Genomic DNA, 15,013 nt, shown 5'->3' with positions numbered 1-15,013 from the left:
TTTCAGGGGACTTTTTTTTGTAGCACCCTGCAGAATAACTACATTATAATACCCTCATATAACCCTACAACACACCTTGCAGTCACCCTATATGACTCTTGCGTTTGTGTTTCAGAGTCAAGTGTCATATTCAATCTCTGTGCCTTTATTCAGACGTCCTACTCCAGTGTTTACACACACGGGAGATTAGCCGAGGGCTCAGTTTACCACAATGACAAGACTTTGAAATATAGGAAAGAGCACCAGCCACTGTTCTTATTCTCCCAGAAATCCTTTTCGTGAGCCACGACTTAAGCTTCCACCATGTCCTATTATTAGCCTCTCCTGCTTTCTAGAAAGAGGAGTGGGGAAGGTGGAGGGGGAGGTAGCCTAAGTTGAGCTTGAAGGGAAAGAATGATGAAGGAAAAGGGATATCAAGAGGTGGAGACAGTAAACGACCATCGACAGAAGGAGCAGAGAGCCAGAGGGAGGGAGGGGATGTTGCTGATGTGTATATAGGTCACTAAATCAATGGGAATCAGGTTTTTGAAAGGGAGAGAAAGGGGTATTTATAGATACCAGTGGAGACAGATGCATCAGTGACAGGCACAATGTTGCTGGGAGCACAGGGGCGGGGTGGGGTGGGGTGGAGGTGGTGGTGGGCCAAATCTGGGAATAGACTGGTCAAATTAGTCTGCAGAGATTTCTCCTAACAAATGGTGAAGGATTCTCAGTAGTGAACAAATAGCAGCAGGCGCAGTGCAAAACAAAAATATAATCAAATGGAAATCACTGCAGGATACTTTGAGCAAATGACCTTCCCAGCTCTATTGACAAAATGCAAGCAAACTGTCAGCAGCCGTAATACGAATGCTCAGAGCATTTGCATCTACAGTCTGCGTCTACTCATATCCTATTGAATTTCTAATCTGTGATATCAGAGAGCCACATGATTGAATGCAATATTAGCTTTCTATTTTGTGGGCTTGTAAGGAAAATGCATATTTATTACTTGGGCACGCTGAAAGCTACTGAAAGGCTGAGAAGCGCAATGAAACATAATGGGGAGAGCAAGTTGGTTGATCTGTTCACTTTATGGACTTAACTTTTGAATGCATGGATTAATTACACAACTTATAGTTTAACAGTATCCACCAAGTGTCAATGCAGGATTCATGCTACACTTTTAATTGTCCTCATGAATTTTCCCATTTATTTCATAATGTCCCATGTCGACATATAGCAGCTTCATGCTACAAGAACTTCCCGTAATCATTTCTTTTTCTCTGTGAACAAGCGAAAACGTAATTGAAGAAATTGCCTTAAATTGCTTTCTAATTGGCTTTTTCTATAACTGAGTCAAGGTCACAGGAAAAAAAGGGGGCTTTCTCTCTACTTACCAGCTGCCTACGTATGTATGATGTGAAACAGTCTGGGTATGAATACTGAATTTTTGCATCTAGTTCAGGGACTGTCCACATCGCAGCCACATCACCTTGCAGAGGAAACTGGTAGTAGTTAATTACTCCCTGAGGACTGCTCGTCTCTGCCCTGTGTTCAGTAATGTGGTCAGTGAATTTGCACAAGACAGTGTCTTCGCAATACAAGAGCACGTGAAAAGGGACACAGATATGCGGCAGGTGGGATGAAATGAAAAGACCAGATGGGTTCCAACTTGCCCTGCGTTACATCAGTGTTTACTGACAACCAAGCAGGACTTTCATCGGAATTAACAAATTGATTAATTAAAACGTGTCACTCAGGCGGAAGCACGCTGTTGCTTTAATGACTAATTGGTCACACTGTAGCGGTGACTGCCGCTGAAGAAACATAATGTTTTCATTTCAGTCACTTTAAAATCACTGTAATCCAATTTTGGAGTTGATTTTTTTTTGTATTACTGAAAATAAATATTGTTATTTGTATCCCAGCTGACAGTTGGGGAAACAAAAGGTGCATCCTGAAGAGGCCATCAGCTCATCACAGGGCAAACAAAGAGAAAAGGGACAACTATGCGCATGCATACAGTATTTCTATAATATTCATATCAAGTCCCTGATTAACTTCAAGTTTATGTTTTTGGACTGAAGAATTGAACTGAGTAACCTGCACAGGGTGACCATGTAATCTCAAGGGCCGCGAAACCTGTAATTAAACCATGGAGTTTCTTGTGAGGCAACAGTGCGGCCCACAACACCACCATGTGGCCATGACAAATCTCCATCAGTAGATTTCACATGTTACATCCAAAAAGTAAAAACTCTAAAATGTTCAAGTTTGAGACAGAAAAAGTTAAAATATTCACTCTGAGGAAGGTGGGATTTTTCCCTTGATAAATGACTCATTCAGATTAATCAGTTGCCAGAATCTCTGTCAGTTCATTTTCTGGTGATCAGGCAATCATTTCAGAATTCCTTGAAATACAGAGCTTGTGATCGTCTCATAAAACATAATGGATTTTGATAGATTAGGCTGGTAGCGACTTAAAAATAACTCTGAGTTGCCTGGGTAGAAAATAAATGGTCTGCTTACCCATGAATATATTGTATTTGTTAGGGACATTTGTTGGATGTTTCATTTTGTTTCACATTATGCACGAGCTGACGTGTCCATCCATCAGTTTCTCTGGCACACAGTCTCACTTTTAGAGCAGTTTTAGCCACAAAATTACCATCACCTGCATTTGGGAGGAAGCAGGATAAAAACAACACAGTAACACTGAAAACATGCAAACGTCACATAAAAATGCATTATTATTATTATTTGGTTTTCATTAAGTTAATCCATGTGGGAGTCTGTCAAACTATTTAAACACGAGGTATTGGACTAGACTTATCATGTCCTTGAGATCACTTTGAACAGTTTTATGTATGATTTTTAACTGTGACAAACTAAAATGAATAGTATGCAACATGATTGTAAAACCTAAAATATAGTGGTTTTTGTTTCGCAATACTGACCCTGTATTCTGTTGAATACAAATGAATAGCACAAAGAATAACCTGATGTGAATGGGAGACATGTCCAACACCATATTAATGTTGGCAGTAAAAAAAATGTCATGGACAGCGTCTTTTCACCTTGAATGGATCAACTCAACCAGCAAACCCAAGATGAAGAAAATAATAACTCAGGGGTTCTCAAAGTGAGGGAGGATGAGCTCCCTTCTATTTATCTAGTCAATAAATCTGAAATTTAGTAGGTCTTTATATATAGCCTGCAACACTTATGGTTTTGCAGTAAAGCATATTTAATCATTACACATAAGAAAAGAGAATCAGAATAGGAAAAGGCATCACCCCCAAGGAGTTTTGCCCCATAATTTGAGAACCACTGTTACACTAAAAAGGTTTATTCATTCTGGAGACTTGATATTTACTTTTGGATAGCTGCCTTAGTTTTTTTTTTTGTTGATGTTGTTATTCATGTCCCTCCTTCCCCCATTACAATTAACTGGATCTGCTCCTGATGTTGTTTGACTTATTGGATGGAAATTCAGACTGAAGGTTTTTTTTTATTTTTTTATTTTTTTTTAAAGGGTCTAAAAATACTTTGTCCCCAAAAAGTCAATTTTTGCATGAGTGCTTTTGCATCCTAATGAGATATTCTTTGCTGAAAGCACTTTGACTCAAGTATATACAATGTTGATTGCGGGAGGATTTTGGCACGCAGTTTGGTGGTTTGACTTCATTAAACCATCTGTATACTTGCACCACTAAACACATTTCCAATTATCCCATGAAACTGCTGGGGTACAGGGTCTGTCCAAATCCCATCAGAGGTGTGTGTGTGTGTGTGTGATGGTGGGTGGTGGGGGGGGGGTCTTTCCTTAAAGACTACCAATTGAAACAAGGAGAGCAAACAGGACTTCTTTACTCAGCAGTAGAAGTCACTTTCCCCATTTTGTCCTTCGAGCCATGGTGTGGTTATTAGGAGACACACACAGAGAGAGAGAGAGAGAGCGAGAGAGAGAGAGAGAGAGAGAGAGAGAGAGAGAGAGAGAGAGAGAGATAGAGGAGGGGAGGAGGAAGAGAGAGAGAGAGAAGAGGAGGGAGGTAGTGAGAGTCTCTAACTGGTTAGCCTACCTATCCACTAGGAGGAGAGGAGAGGCTGTTGAGGAGCATCACAACAATAAACAGCTACTACTACACACCACAGCAGCCGGAGTTTCAGCACACACACCAGAGGAGTACCAACAAGAGGAAAGCTGAGACCCCCGCCATCGTCATTCAGCCTGGGAGTGAAGTCACAGCCATGTATCTGAACAGGGAAGAGGACAATGGCAAAGGTAAGATCCCGGGAAGACGTGCCACTGTTTGCTCGGAGCGTCCTGACAGTTTCAAGGTGTTTGGTTTCTCTTTGAGGTGACTGCCTGTCATGACAAGGTGGGGACTGTCACACCCTCCTCCCCCGGTAACCCTGTTTTCTTTTCTTTTTTTCTTGATCCTGTGGAACGACGTGTTGGTTAAAAGTGTGGGCTGTCATTATGTAATATCAGTGCAGTTAATTGCCTCCGAGAAGGGCGCTTGTCTTGTCTTTTTTTTTTTTAGCCCGATCCCGCACGCATTTCAATGCGATCAATAGTAAACCTGTTGTAGACGGAAGCCACTTTGTCATTACGCGTGAATTACCCCCTCGTGCACGTGCGTGCGCTCCTGATGTTTTTCGGACGTCCACAACAGCCACTTAAGCGCTGCATAATGCAAGGTCAAAGCCTTTTAGCTTCAATGAAGCCCAAGTGCACACAGGTCCTCTCTTTATTTATACATCCTCCGACATCCTGCAGAAATCCCTCCGGCCCCGGCTGCAGAGATAACCGTGCAGGAGCCGCGGGGGCAAAGGGGGTACAAAAGGGGGAATATTTGAGTAATCTCTCCCACGTGTTTTCGAGGCGTGATTTCTTCCTCTCATCGGGCGCCCAGAAAACACACTCGACTCGCGGTTCCTGCTGTTCCCCATGAAGCATAAATAACTCTCCGGGGCTGAGAGAGGTAATGCTAATTACCACCTAAATCTTCAGGTTATACGAGAATAACACCTGCTGCTACACCGAGGACCAAGGAGGGGGATACAGGAGGGGAGCTAAAGGGGGTGGGGGGGTGTTTAAAAGAGCAAAAAGGCAGAGTGGGAGGAGCCGTTTTTGTTCATTTCCCTGTGATGTGAGATAATGGGATCTCTGCACACACAGACCACAACATGATACTGTAAGGGGGGGCTGTGTGCAGCAGCCTGCGGGAGGGGGGGTGGAGGATGCTGGCTTCAGACAATGATGCAAGTCACACCAATGTGTGTGAATGTACTGGAGGGAAACAAAATGACACTTGAAAACACACACCAGCTCTTCGAAAATGCTCTTTAACCAATTTGGAGAACTAAACTTTAAAAAAAAAAGAAAAAAAAAAAGGTTTGAAGGCAGCGTTTAAGGTCACGCCTCCAAAAAGCTGCCGAATATGTGTTCAGTGTAGCAAGGTGGTGCCAATTAGGCTTTTATATATTAAGAGGAGGTTGAAGTGTCCATAAATCCATCTGCTTTTCGTATGCAGTTCAATTGCTGGAGCTGATCGTATCTAAACAATGGGCAGAGGAAGGTTACACTGTGGAGAGATCAGACACACAACCACACACCCAGCCTCTGAAAACGTAAATATTTTGGCTTCCAAAGTGCAACATTTTTTTTGAAACGCTCCCACCTCCAGTGTAAACAGGGAAGACGCAACTTGTCGCATACTGGCACGTGCACACTGCAGTCAGAGACAATGTTTTTTTTTGCACATACACTGCAATAGTAATAATGGTGAGTTCCAGAATAAGGCCTATACTACTGACTCTTGAATATAACAACAGTCGTTCAACTAATGAAAGAAAGGAATACGTGTGTGGATTTGAAGGTGCTTTCTTCCTTTTGTAAAATTGTTTTTGCTTCAGTCGATTTTATAATATGGTCCAGTAAGAGCCACAGTGAGGTGGCTCGGAGTGGTGGAATGCAAGTCCATTTTGATTATTACAAGTTAAAACATTTATTCTGGTTGAAAGCAGACTAGTATTTATTGTGCCTGTGCCAGGCTTGGTAATGCTTCGTCTCAAATTGCATACTTGCACTTACTATTTTGAGTGCAGATGTGTATTCATGCTGCTCAGTAAGCAACATTGCAGTGCACTGTGGCAGCCAGATGGTGTGCACTTCACAGTTTCCATCTCTGCAGTTTAGTTAACATGTGGCGTGAACTAAATTTACTCAATGGAACATACAGAGCTGTTCAATGACAGTTTTCAATTTTTGAGAGCAATAATTCATGCCTGATTAACAATTAATGGGAACGGTGCACTAATATGTGTAGTACCACACACTAGTGTAATGTGAACAGAATAAAAACAATTTTCACATTTGACCTATCCTATAAATGGTGCCAGCACAATGCTGTTTTTTTTTTTTTTTTTTTTAAATATGAGAGGACAGTGATTAACTTTTTTTTCCTTTAAGCTAATTAAAAACTAAAGAGGATCAGTTTACAACACCAATTTCTCGTATCTGGATTGTGATGTTGAAAAGTTAGCGTGCTCATCTCTCAAAAGAGTAGAACTATAAGTCAAAGTATATGCAAAAATAAGCTTTAAAAAATAGTTTGAATATCAAAATAATTATGCAGTCAGTCTGACTGCGTGCATCAACTGATCTCAATTCATTAAAGTGTTACTTAGAGTGACTCTACCTGCAGGGCTCTTTTAATCCTTTAAGTCCCACCCACCAGGCTATTCAATGCATTTCTAATACAATTAAGCCAATTAACTCAACAATAGCCCTATTACAATCTTCCAAATATACTTCCTCAGCAAGAAAGTCCTCAATAAATGGAAGAAAGAAACAGCTTAAGGAAAACAAAATGACATTGACCACACCGCTCCCCTGCCACAGAACTATCGAACAGCTGATTGAGCATAGCTTCAGGTTGGTTCAGGAAGCTCATGAACACACACCCACACAGGTAAGCCAACTGACAGTCAATGATGCGAAACACTGAGTAGATTCCCAAGTGTGCGCGCTTTCCAACCCATCGGGCTGGCCAAAACAGCTAACTAACTGCAGTGAGGGTGAATCAGCGCCTGTGTGTTTGTGTAAGCGAGGGAGCATTTTCTGTATGTGTCTCCGAGTGTGCTCTCGCTCAGCCACATGTATTAAATAAATTCGAGAAGTCCATCCAATATTTAAACGGCACATTGTTTGAGGGTTAGAAATAAAGTCCACAGCACAAACATCATGGGAGATTGTGGGAAGTGTTGGGTTAAAATATATTCTTGAAGGATTGAGCACAAGCTGTTGCTGCTGCCTGAGCTATAATTCATTACAATAACATCCCAGATGGGGATGATTCTCCAAGGATATGATCAGTCAAACATCTCCAAATGTATACTTTGGTAGGGCGTTGGATTTACCCCGTTGAACTACTTTCCAATAAATGACCTGATGGCAGGGTTATTTGAAACAACATCGAAAAGCAGGCCAAATAAATAAAGAAACAAATAAATAAGGAGAACCAGTAAAGATGAGATAGTGTGGCATTACCTGACTTACACTTGTGTTATTGTTTTTGTGAAAGCTATTGTGCGCTGCCAGTGGTTCAGGATGTGATTGGCTTTCTTAGCATTAATGTCCACAGTTAACTGAGCCGAATTCTGTAAATGTTATGACTAATGTTAAGAACGAAACACTGCCCTGCTGCGACACTGAACTAATAGTAGACGGTAGAGGTTACTTGTCAAGCCTCAGCATACTAGTCTCTGTCATTATGAGCATGTTGGCCTGAATAAAATTTGGCTCAAAACATCACTGGCTTCAGTACAGCTGAACAGAACGGTGAATGTTGTTTTATTTTTTTTGTGCAATGGATAACCGAGCAGCGTAAAACCTTGCGGGGTATGCGGGCATCATGGTGCTGGAGGTCATGTGGGTCATCAGCAGGGGTTCTGAGAGGAACGAACGTCGAAGCGTTAGGGTTTTTGTACAAATGGAGCTGTAGCCTCCTGTTATACCTGTTGGTCATTCCGCTCCAGGATAAAGCAGAAATTGTATTTTTTGGGGGGGGATTAATGAAGTGCTTTTATAAGGTAGTAAAGTTACAGGGAGGCTGTCTTCCAGTGCATTGGGGCGACTATTGTAAGTAAAGAAATCAATACTTGATTGACAGCTCTAATTGATTCTCATAAGCGAGTGTTTCCCTTCACTGCATTGCCGTGGCCTTTAAATTCACACTGCGTCTCAAGGTGGACGGGCAGGGAGCGGGAGAGAGATCTACCAGGGATGTATTGATTATGGCCTCAGAGGATTAAAGGGGGGGGTAAAGAGAAACAGCTTGATCGTATGTGAGTGTGACAAACTGTCGCCGACTGTCACATAAACATCTGAAATAAAACTCAACGTGGACTCTGATCGATACAGAAGTTCGGAAAGGAAAAGTAAATGGTACAGTGTAGAAAGGACTGAATGCTGGGGATAATTTAGCACCATATTATCTCCTCTTCAGCTTGATGGCTTAACGGTTTAATAATTCCACTCATTGAAAAACATTCAGCCGCTATTTAGATTACATACCGGGCTCCAGCAGGGATTGATTGTTGGTCATTAAAAATGAACCTGGGACTATTCTGACCAATCGACCCGCGTGTTTAGAATAGTTGAGCAACAGGAGGAGTTTAGTGTCTGAGACTGGACACTTTGGGGCTATTAGACGATAGAAAGTATTTCACAGTAGTGTTGACATGAAACACTAACGATGTGAAACAGGTGTCCACTCAAACGCAGAACAATTAAAAGGCCCTTGATAATTACACTAATAGGTGTTGGGTAGCAGTAAATAGCTGGAGTTCAATCTGGTTTCTTTGTGGAGAGGCAGTGAAGTTTTCAGGAAATCTCTAAGTTGTTTTCTTGGTAGGATAGCTTCACACCACTCTTTTGATGATCAGTGGTACAAAATAAATATTTTCAATCTGCTTCACACTGGACAGTAAAGCCCAGTGATTCCAGAATTGAACTGGTGCATCAAAAGTGTTTCCATTCCACCAACGTCTGTCCAATTTTGAATTTATGAACTCTTGTACATACAATAAGCTTTTGCCTGTCTCTGCTGAAGAGCTTTACAAAGACACTGATTTATTTCTTTTCCAACAGTGTTTTCCACAATCTCTAGAATTGCTTTGTTGACCGTTGTATAGCTGGTTTACTATCTGATTGGTCCACATGGGCTATGGGCTTCACATCGCTTAATTCAAGAATACCTAATTAAATCAATCCTAAATCAATATTTTAAATGATTTCTAATCGTTGCCGTGCTTAAAAGTCAAAATCCCAATTAGGCCTCTTTTGTTCTGCATTCATGCATCCGTGTGCAGTGGCATGGAGGTGACCAACATCTGGTACTGCTAAGACGTGACGAAAGCCCAGGTGGGTTTGATAACAGTCTTCAGCTCGTCTCTGTTGTTCCCCTCTGATCCTTCTTTTCACAATAAAACCCACAGATTCAGTGTAGCGATTGCATCAGGCCAGTTGGCTCGACCCTCAAGCTCGGTATTACCACTGTCAACAAAGCACTTGTGGAAAGTTTTGGCTGTGTGGACAAGTGGACTGTTTCGCTGGAAAAGAAACCCGAATCATTGTATAGCTTTTCAGCAGACAGACGAATGGAGTGCTCAACAATCTCCTGGAAGATGGATTGTTGACTTTGGTGTTGATAAAACACAGCGGGGCAGCAGAAACAAAACCATGTCTGTGGGTATTTCACTGGACTTGGTGCAGCTTGAGTTTGGAGTCTCCCTCTCGCCAAACTCATAAATATGATTGCCATATTATGATAAATGCAATATTTATTCTCGCATGAAAATGTTGGACAATTGTGCAATAATCCTATTGTTTGTTTTTCTTGAGCCCAAATAAAACTGTTCTGATGTCGCCTCTGGTTCAGTGTCTCGACACAGAGGAATGCAACACTTGTGGATTTCCCAGACACAACTGATGATCTGACTCCAGCTTCAGTCCACTCTTTGTGAAGCTCCTGCAAGTTAACGCTTTTGCTATGCCTGATAATCTTTTCATGGTACCCTGGTGGCTTTTGCAACTTTTAATTCCACATACCGTCCTTTTGAATTTCTTCTGGTTTCCTGTCAAGCCAGCAGTTTAGAGTGCTGAAACCACAAGTGTTTTATACTAAATATTGATGTACTTGACATTATATATTCAAATTGGGATATAGATTATTTTTAGACTGCAATGTAAATTAAGTCATCTTTCAGTTATTAATCTATTTATTAAATGGGGAAAAAGACTGCTTTTTTAATGCTATTTCATTAACAAACAGGGAGTGGTGTTAGAGAGAAGCCTATTCATATTCATATTTTATTCGTGTTCATATCTGAGTGCAAATAATGATTATAATAAATAAGTGGAGGGTAAAAAAAACAAGTAATTTAACTAAAACACACATTTGTAGAACAAAATGGGAACTAATTCAAATATTAAAATAAGCTCAGGTGAAAAAAACACAAAGGAAGGTGTTATGAAAATTGTAGACTATATATAGTATATAATATCAAATACTTTCAATTTAAAGAATCTCGCTTGCACAAACAAGTTTGCACCAATTCACACTTTTGAAAAGTTTGCCTTTTTAAAAATTAGGGACAAATGTGATATTACGTTTATCAGTTTAGCATGGTTGCCTTCATTTGGATTACTGGGCATGTTTCTCATTGCATAAAATACTTAATGCACATTTGATAACTTCCTCTACCGACAAGTCCAATTCCATGGTATAACCTATTATTTTGTTAATGTGGGGGCTCAGCACTACATCCCATTACTCCATGGTGAATGCAAGCGGGGTCTAATCTGTGTAAGAAATGCCAGTTGAATACCTTTTATTTGCACATGCTGTCACTTTTCAGAAAAAAAACCCAAATGCAAACTGAAGCACAAACCATTTGCATGAGCATGCAGATGAGCACACATATAGAACATCCTTATCAATTAGGCCTTGCATATCATGATGCTAAAAAGTAGAGAAATGCCATTTAACCGAGTGGAACAAGGTGGATCAACCTCCGTCGGGGGTGAGTTTCTCCTCAAACCCATTAAAAACCCTTGTTATGCTTCAAACTTGCTTGCTGCATCTCAACTGTGCATAATTGACAACATTTAACCTGTTTTTTTTTTTTTTTTGCTTGAATTTAAGAGCAGCTGTGTCGGTGTATGTCCCCGGACGGGTTCAAAAGGAGCTCTCCACATGCTAGTTTGTATATTTGCTTTTTACACCGATCACCAGTGAGTGTGAAAAATCTGTCAGGCAGGCAGCGTCATCACCCCATGCATAACTAGAAGACCGTCTCTACTTGTGAAATGTCTGTGCGGCACTTCCATTCGCTCTTCAGCAGGAATTCCAGCGAGTAGTCACAAACTGGAGGTTTTTTTTTGTCAAGCTGAAACAGTGCAGCATTCAGCTTGTCAAGTAGCAGGGGGCTAGTAAATGAAGAGCTTAGCAGCTCCTTCCACTGATGACTTTCTTTGATGAACTGGCTGCAGTGGGTGTGTTGGATGGGTACTGATGCCTTTATTGATCGATCGCAATGAGGGGAAAATGGTTCAGGTCCAGGTTTGGTTTGGGGGGGTGGTGCATGTTCAGAGAATGAACCTGTGGTTGACTGTCTTCATGTATTATGCATGTAATCAACCTGATCTGTAAAACTGACAACAGGAGGAGGCTATTGCTAATGCAGTCTGTATGGTTCAGCTGTGACACCTCAGGACTTCTGGACAGTTTATTGCCAGATCAAAACTGAATCCGGTTAATGTCGAAAGTAAATGAAGAAATCATTTAAAGCTTTATTTAATTTTTCCAAACAGCATGAAGTAAAACCTCTCTGTAAATTGACATTTTGGTACCTCTCTCGGTTTTTGTGGCCCTCGGTCTGAAGACAGAGTTTGTGCATCAGGGACAAATTGTCTTAAATTTATTCGATGTGCGGTCCCACACTCTGTCTGGCACCACACAACCTCTGTGGCTTCAACATGATATATAGGAATGCTGTCAGGTTGGCTATTGATTTAGGATGATGCCGGCATTAGTTTTGGGCTGGAGTCCAAACCTCCAGTCAGGTCTACAAATCTTTAAATGATGGAAGTTTGGCATCTGTAGCGGCACTAATAGAACTCCTCAGGTAAAATACATTTCTGTGGATAAATCTGCAACCTAAAGAGGGGATGTTGTAAGCAGATGGGTCCATTTTACAGCAAGAATATCATGAATGAAAATGACTGCTCTTAGGTTGAATGATAACAACAATATGATTTTTTCCCCCTTTTTTGTAAGGATCTCATTATTTTTAATTGGGCACTATTTTCAGCACTCAATTTTATTTGTATAATATTATCATTTCTGACACGATTTCTGCAAAACTGCCAATATTATTATTTCTCCTGAAACAGTGTACTCCTCACAGATGGCCTCATTGGGTTCACTTGTACACCACAGACCAATCCAGTTATTCAACTATTTGATCTATTCTGTATTCACAAAGGAAATATTGTTCAGTTTAGCTTGAGACAGTCAGAGAGGATTTAAATTAACTGGATTTTAATCATAGAGGTTTTGCCCTTTGACGTGCATTTGAACTGAGCTGAATTATTTGCAAAGTTGTTTTTTTTGGGGTGGCCTTTAAAAGAATTCAGTCCAGCCAGACTCCACTGCAATCTAAAATCTTAAAACACAAGCATTAACTTATAACCTCTCTGGCAGCATCAAGCAGAAGTATATAATTATTTTTTTATTTTTTTTATCAGAAATATATGAGAAGCTTTGTATTGTTGTGATGGAGTGTACATTTTATATATTTTTATTTATTACATTATTTTCTAAATAACTGTGAGTAAATGAAATTATCTTGGAAAAGTGGGCATAAGCACTCATCCATTGCTCATGTTTGAAGCCATAAAATCAAAACAAATCCAGTATCCTCGTCATGGGAGTGCAAACGACTTTGCAATAAATGTGATGTAATTTTCAGATTTTTTTGAGCCACTTGTAGTTTAGAATTGTTTGATAGTATTGTATTTTTTTTTAGTCCAGTTTTATCAGGTTTTTTTTCCCCATCTCCCCCGTATTAGACATGCTGTGTGCTCTCATATGCATTCTCCGAATTGTGGTTAGAGCCTCTGTAAAAGTAATTTACTGTAATCACTCAGGTCTGAATGAAAAGGCCTTCATTTTGCCCCAGGTTTTTGACGCTTCTCGGTTTACTACCTTGTTGGTGTCAATTCTTAGTGTGCTTCAAAGGCTTTTAACGGTGATGGAAATGAAATGGAAAGTGAGCGGGGATCGGTGGTGTGTCTTTAACATGGTGTGAAGTGTAGGTGCCTGCTGAAGATTGTGTTCCTCACCTCTGTGTTATTATTGCCCTGGAGAAATTGATGATGTCCTTCTACTTCATGGCTGTTTTACTAATGTAGGTTTTTTTTTTTTTTTTGAGGGGCGGGTGTGCAGCTGCATTCAACAAGTCTATATTTCTGTGATCAAACTTAAAAGGGAGATTAGTGAGATATTCCTTCATGGCACGCTCTTTTTTTTCTCCTCTCCTTATTTTGTTTAAAGCATAAAGCAGCTGCAAGCTATTCTGTTGTCTTGTCAGTCCGCTGTATTGATATCAGATGCAAAGCAGATGAAAATGTCATATTTTATAGCCGAGCTTGAATTAATCACATCAGATTCAGTCTGTGAGCATCAGATTGGGGTGCACAATCACGGCGGAGACCTTTAGATACACAAGGTACATAAACTCAGGCTCAGGAATTGTGTAATTGTAAAGAGCGCCTATTCAGCCTGTTTGACATTTAATGGATCACTCTGTCACTTGAGCTTAAGTTTATTTAGCTTTGAATGGATAGTCGAATGGTTAACAGCTTCAATTTATGATACAGATGGATGTTGCGAGCGAAGCCATTGGGAAAATCTGAAGGATCTCTGGAGTCAGAGGAACAGGCTGCGGTGGAGGCAATTAGACGCTTTTGTAGGAACACCTGCAACGAAACACGGATTTGGACCTGCTGCTTCACTGTTCCACCGAGGGAGCTCGTCATCCTCCCTGGTGGAACAGGAAGCCGCATCAGCTGATTAGAGCGACGTCTAATCACACCATGAATCAAGCAATTTGCGCTGCAGAGAAATAAAATCGCATTTGCAAAGAATAGAATTTATTTCATTCATTAACCTGATTAACCTGCAGCTTATTAGGACGATCATATAAATGTAATACAGGATATGATTTTGTGATATTTAGAAATGTTAGCTGTCAGGTTGTAAATAATGCTAATTAATTTAGTTCCTCCAACCTCAAAACATTTTAAGTGATTGTTCAAAATGCTCTAAAATGCGGCTTTCACTAATGTATTATTCAATTCAGACTATATAAAAAAATATTATGACCACTTTCTCCTACAGGGTACAGCTAATACAGAAAACACTTTCAACCAAGTAATACAATAATAGATATTATGTTTTGCTTAATATACAGCAATGGTTATCAAAGTAGAGGGGCGAGCCTCCTGCAGGGCCACTGAAAACTTATTGGGGGGTTGGTGCAGCAGGAGAAACCTGGGGGTCTTGTGGATTTAATTTTTGAGAAGAAATCATATAATGAAGAAATAATTTCAAAAGGAATTTTTTTATACATTGAAAAAACTACTGTTGCAGACTTTTTAACTGCCTCCAACTAGCACTTGTGGTGTGTTCATCCTCCTACAATTCCAAAACCTCTATTCTGATGGTTTCCAAATTAATTGACCAGCACCAGCATATAAACATGCCACTTTAGTTTTTTTTTTTTAAATAAAATTGTTATTGCATATTATTTACAATTAAAAGAGGTGAGATTATTCCTCTATTTCATGATATATTTACAGATTCCTCCTTGATTCCAAACGCATAATCCTTCAAAATCATCCTGGCATCAGTGTTTTGTCATCATGAGAAACAGCACACATCCTTATTTATGTGTT

General features: G+C 40.2%; 1 protein-coding gene across 1 annotated transcript in view; it reads left to right on the top strand.

Moving 5' to 3' along the window:
* The first annotated feature begins 4,140 nt into the window (after positions 1 to 4,140).
* The window catches only part of syt7a (synaptotagmin VIIa), an 89,815-nt gene continuing 78,942 nt past the window's right edge, over positions 4,141 to 15,013 (top strand). The window contains exon 1 of the mRNA XM_080504255.1: positions 4,141 to 4,267. Coding sequence (XP_080360381.1) covers positions 4,234 to 4,267 — 34 coding nt within the window. The 5' untranslated portion in view covers positions 4,141 to 4,233. The remainder of the gene's footprint in view (positions 4,268 to 15,013) is intronic.

Source organism: Blennius ocellaris (assembly GCF_963422515.1).
Source record: "Blennius ocellaris genome assembly, chromosome: 11".
Lineage (NCBI taxonomy): Eukaryota > Metazoa > Chordata > Actinopteri > Blenniiformes > Blenniidae > Blennius > Blennius ocellaris.
The sequence above is the reverse complement of the archived record's forward strand: the minus strand, read 5'-3'. Positions and strand labels throughout refer to the sequence as shown.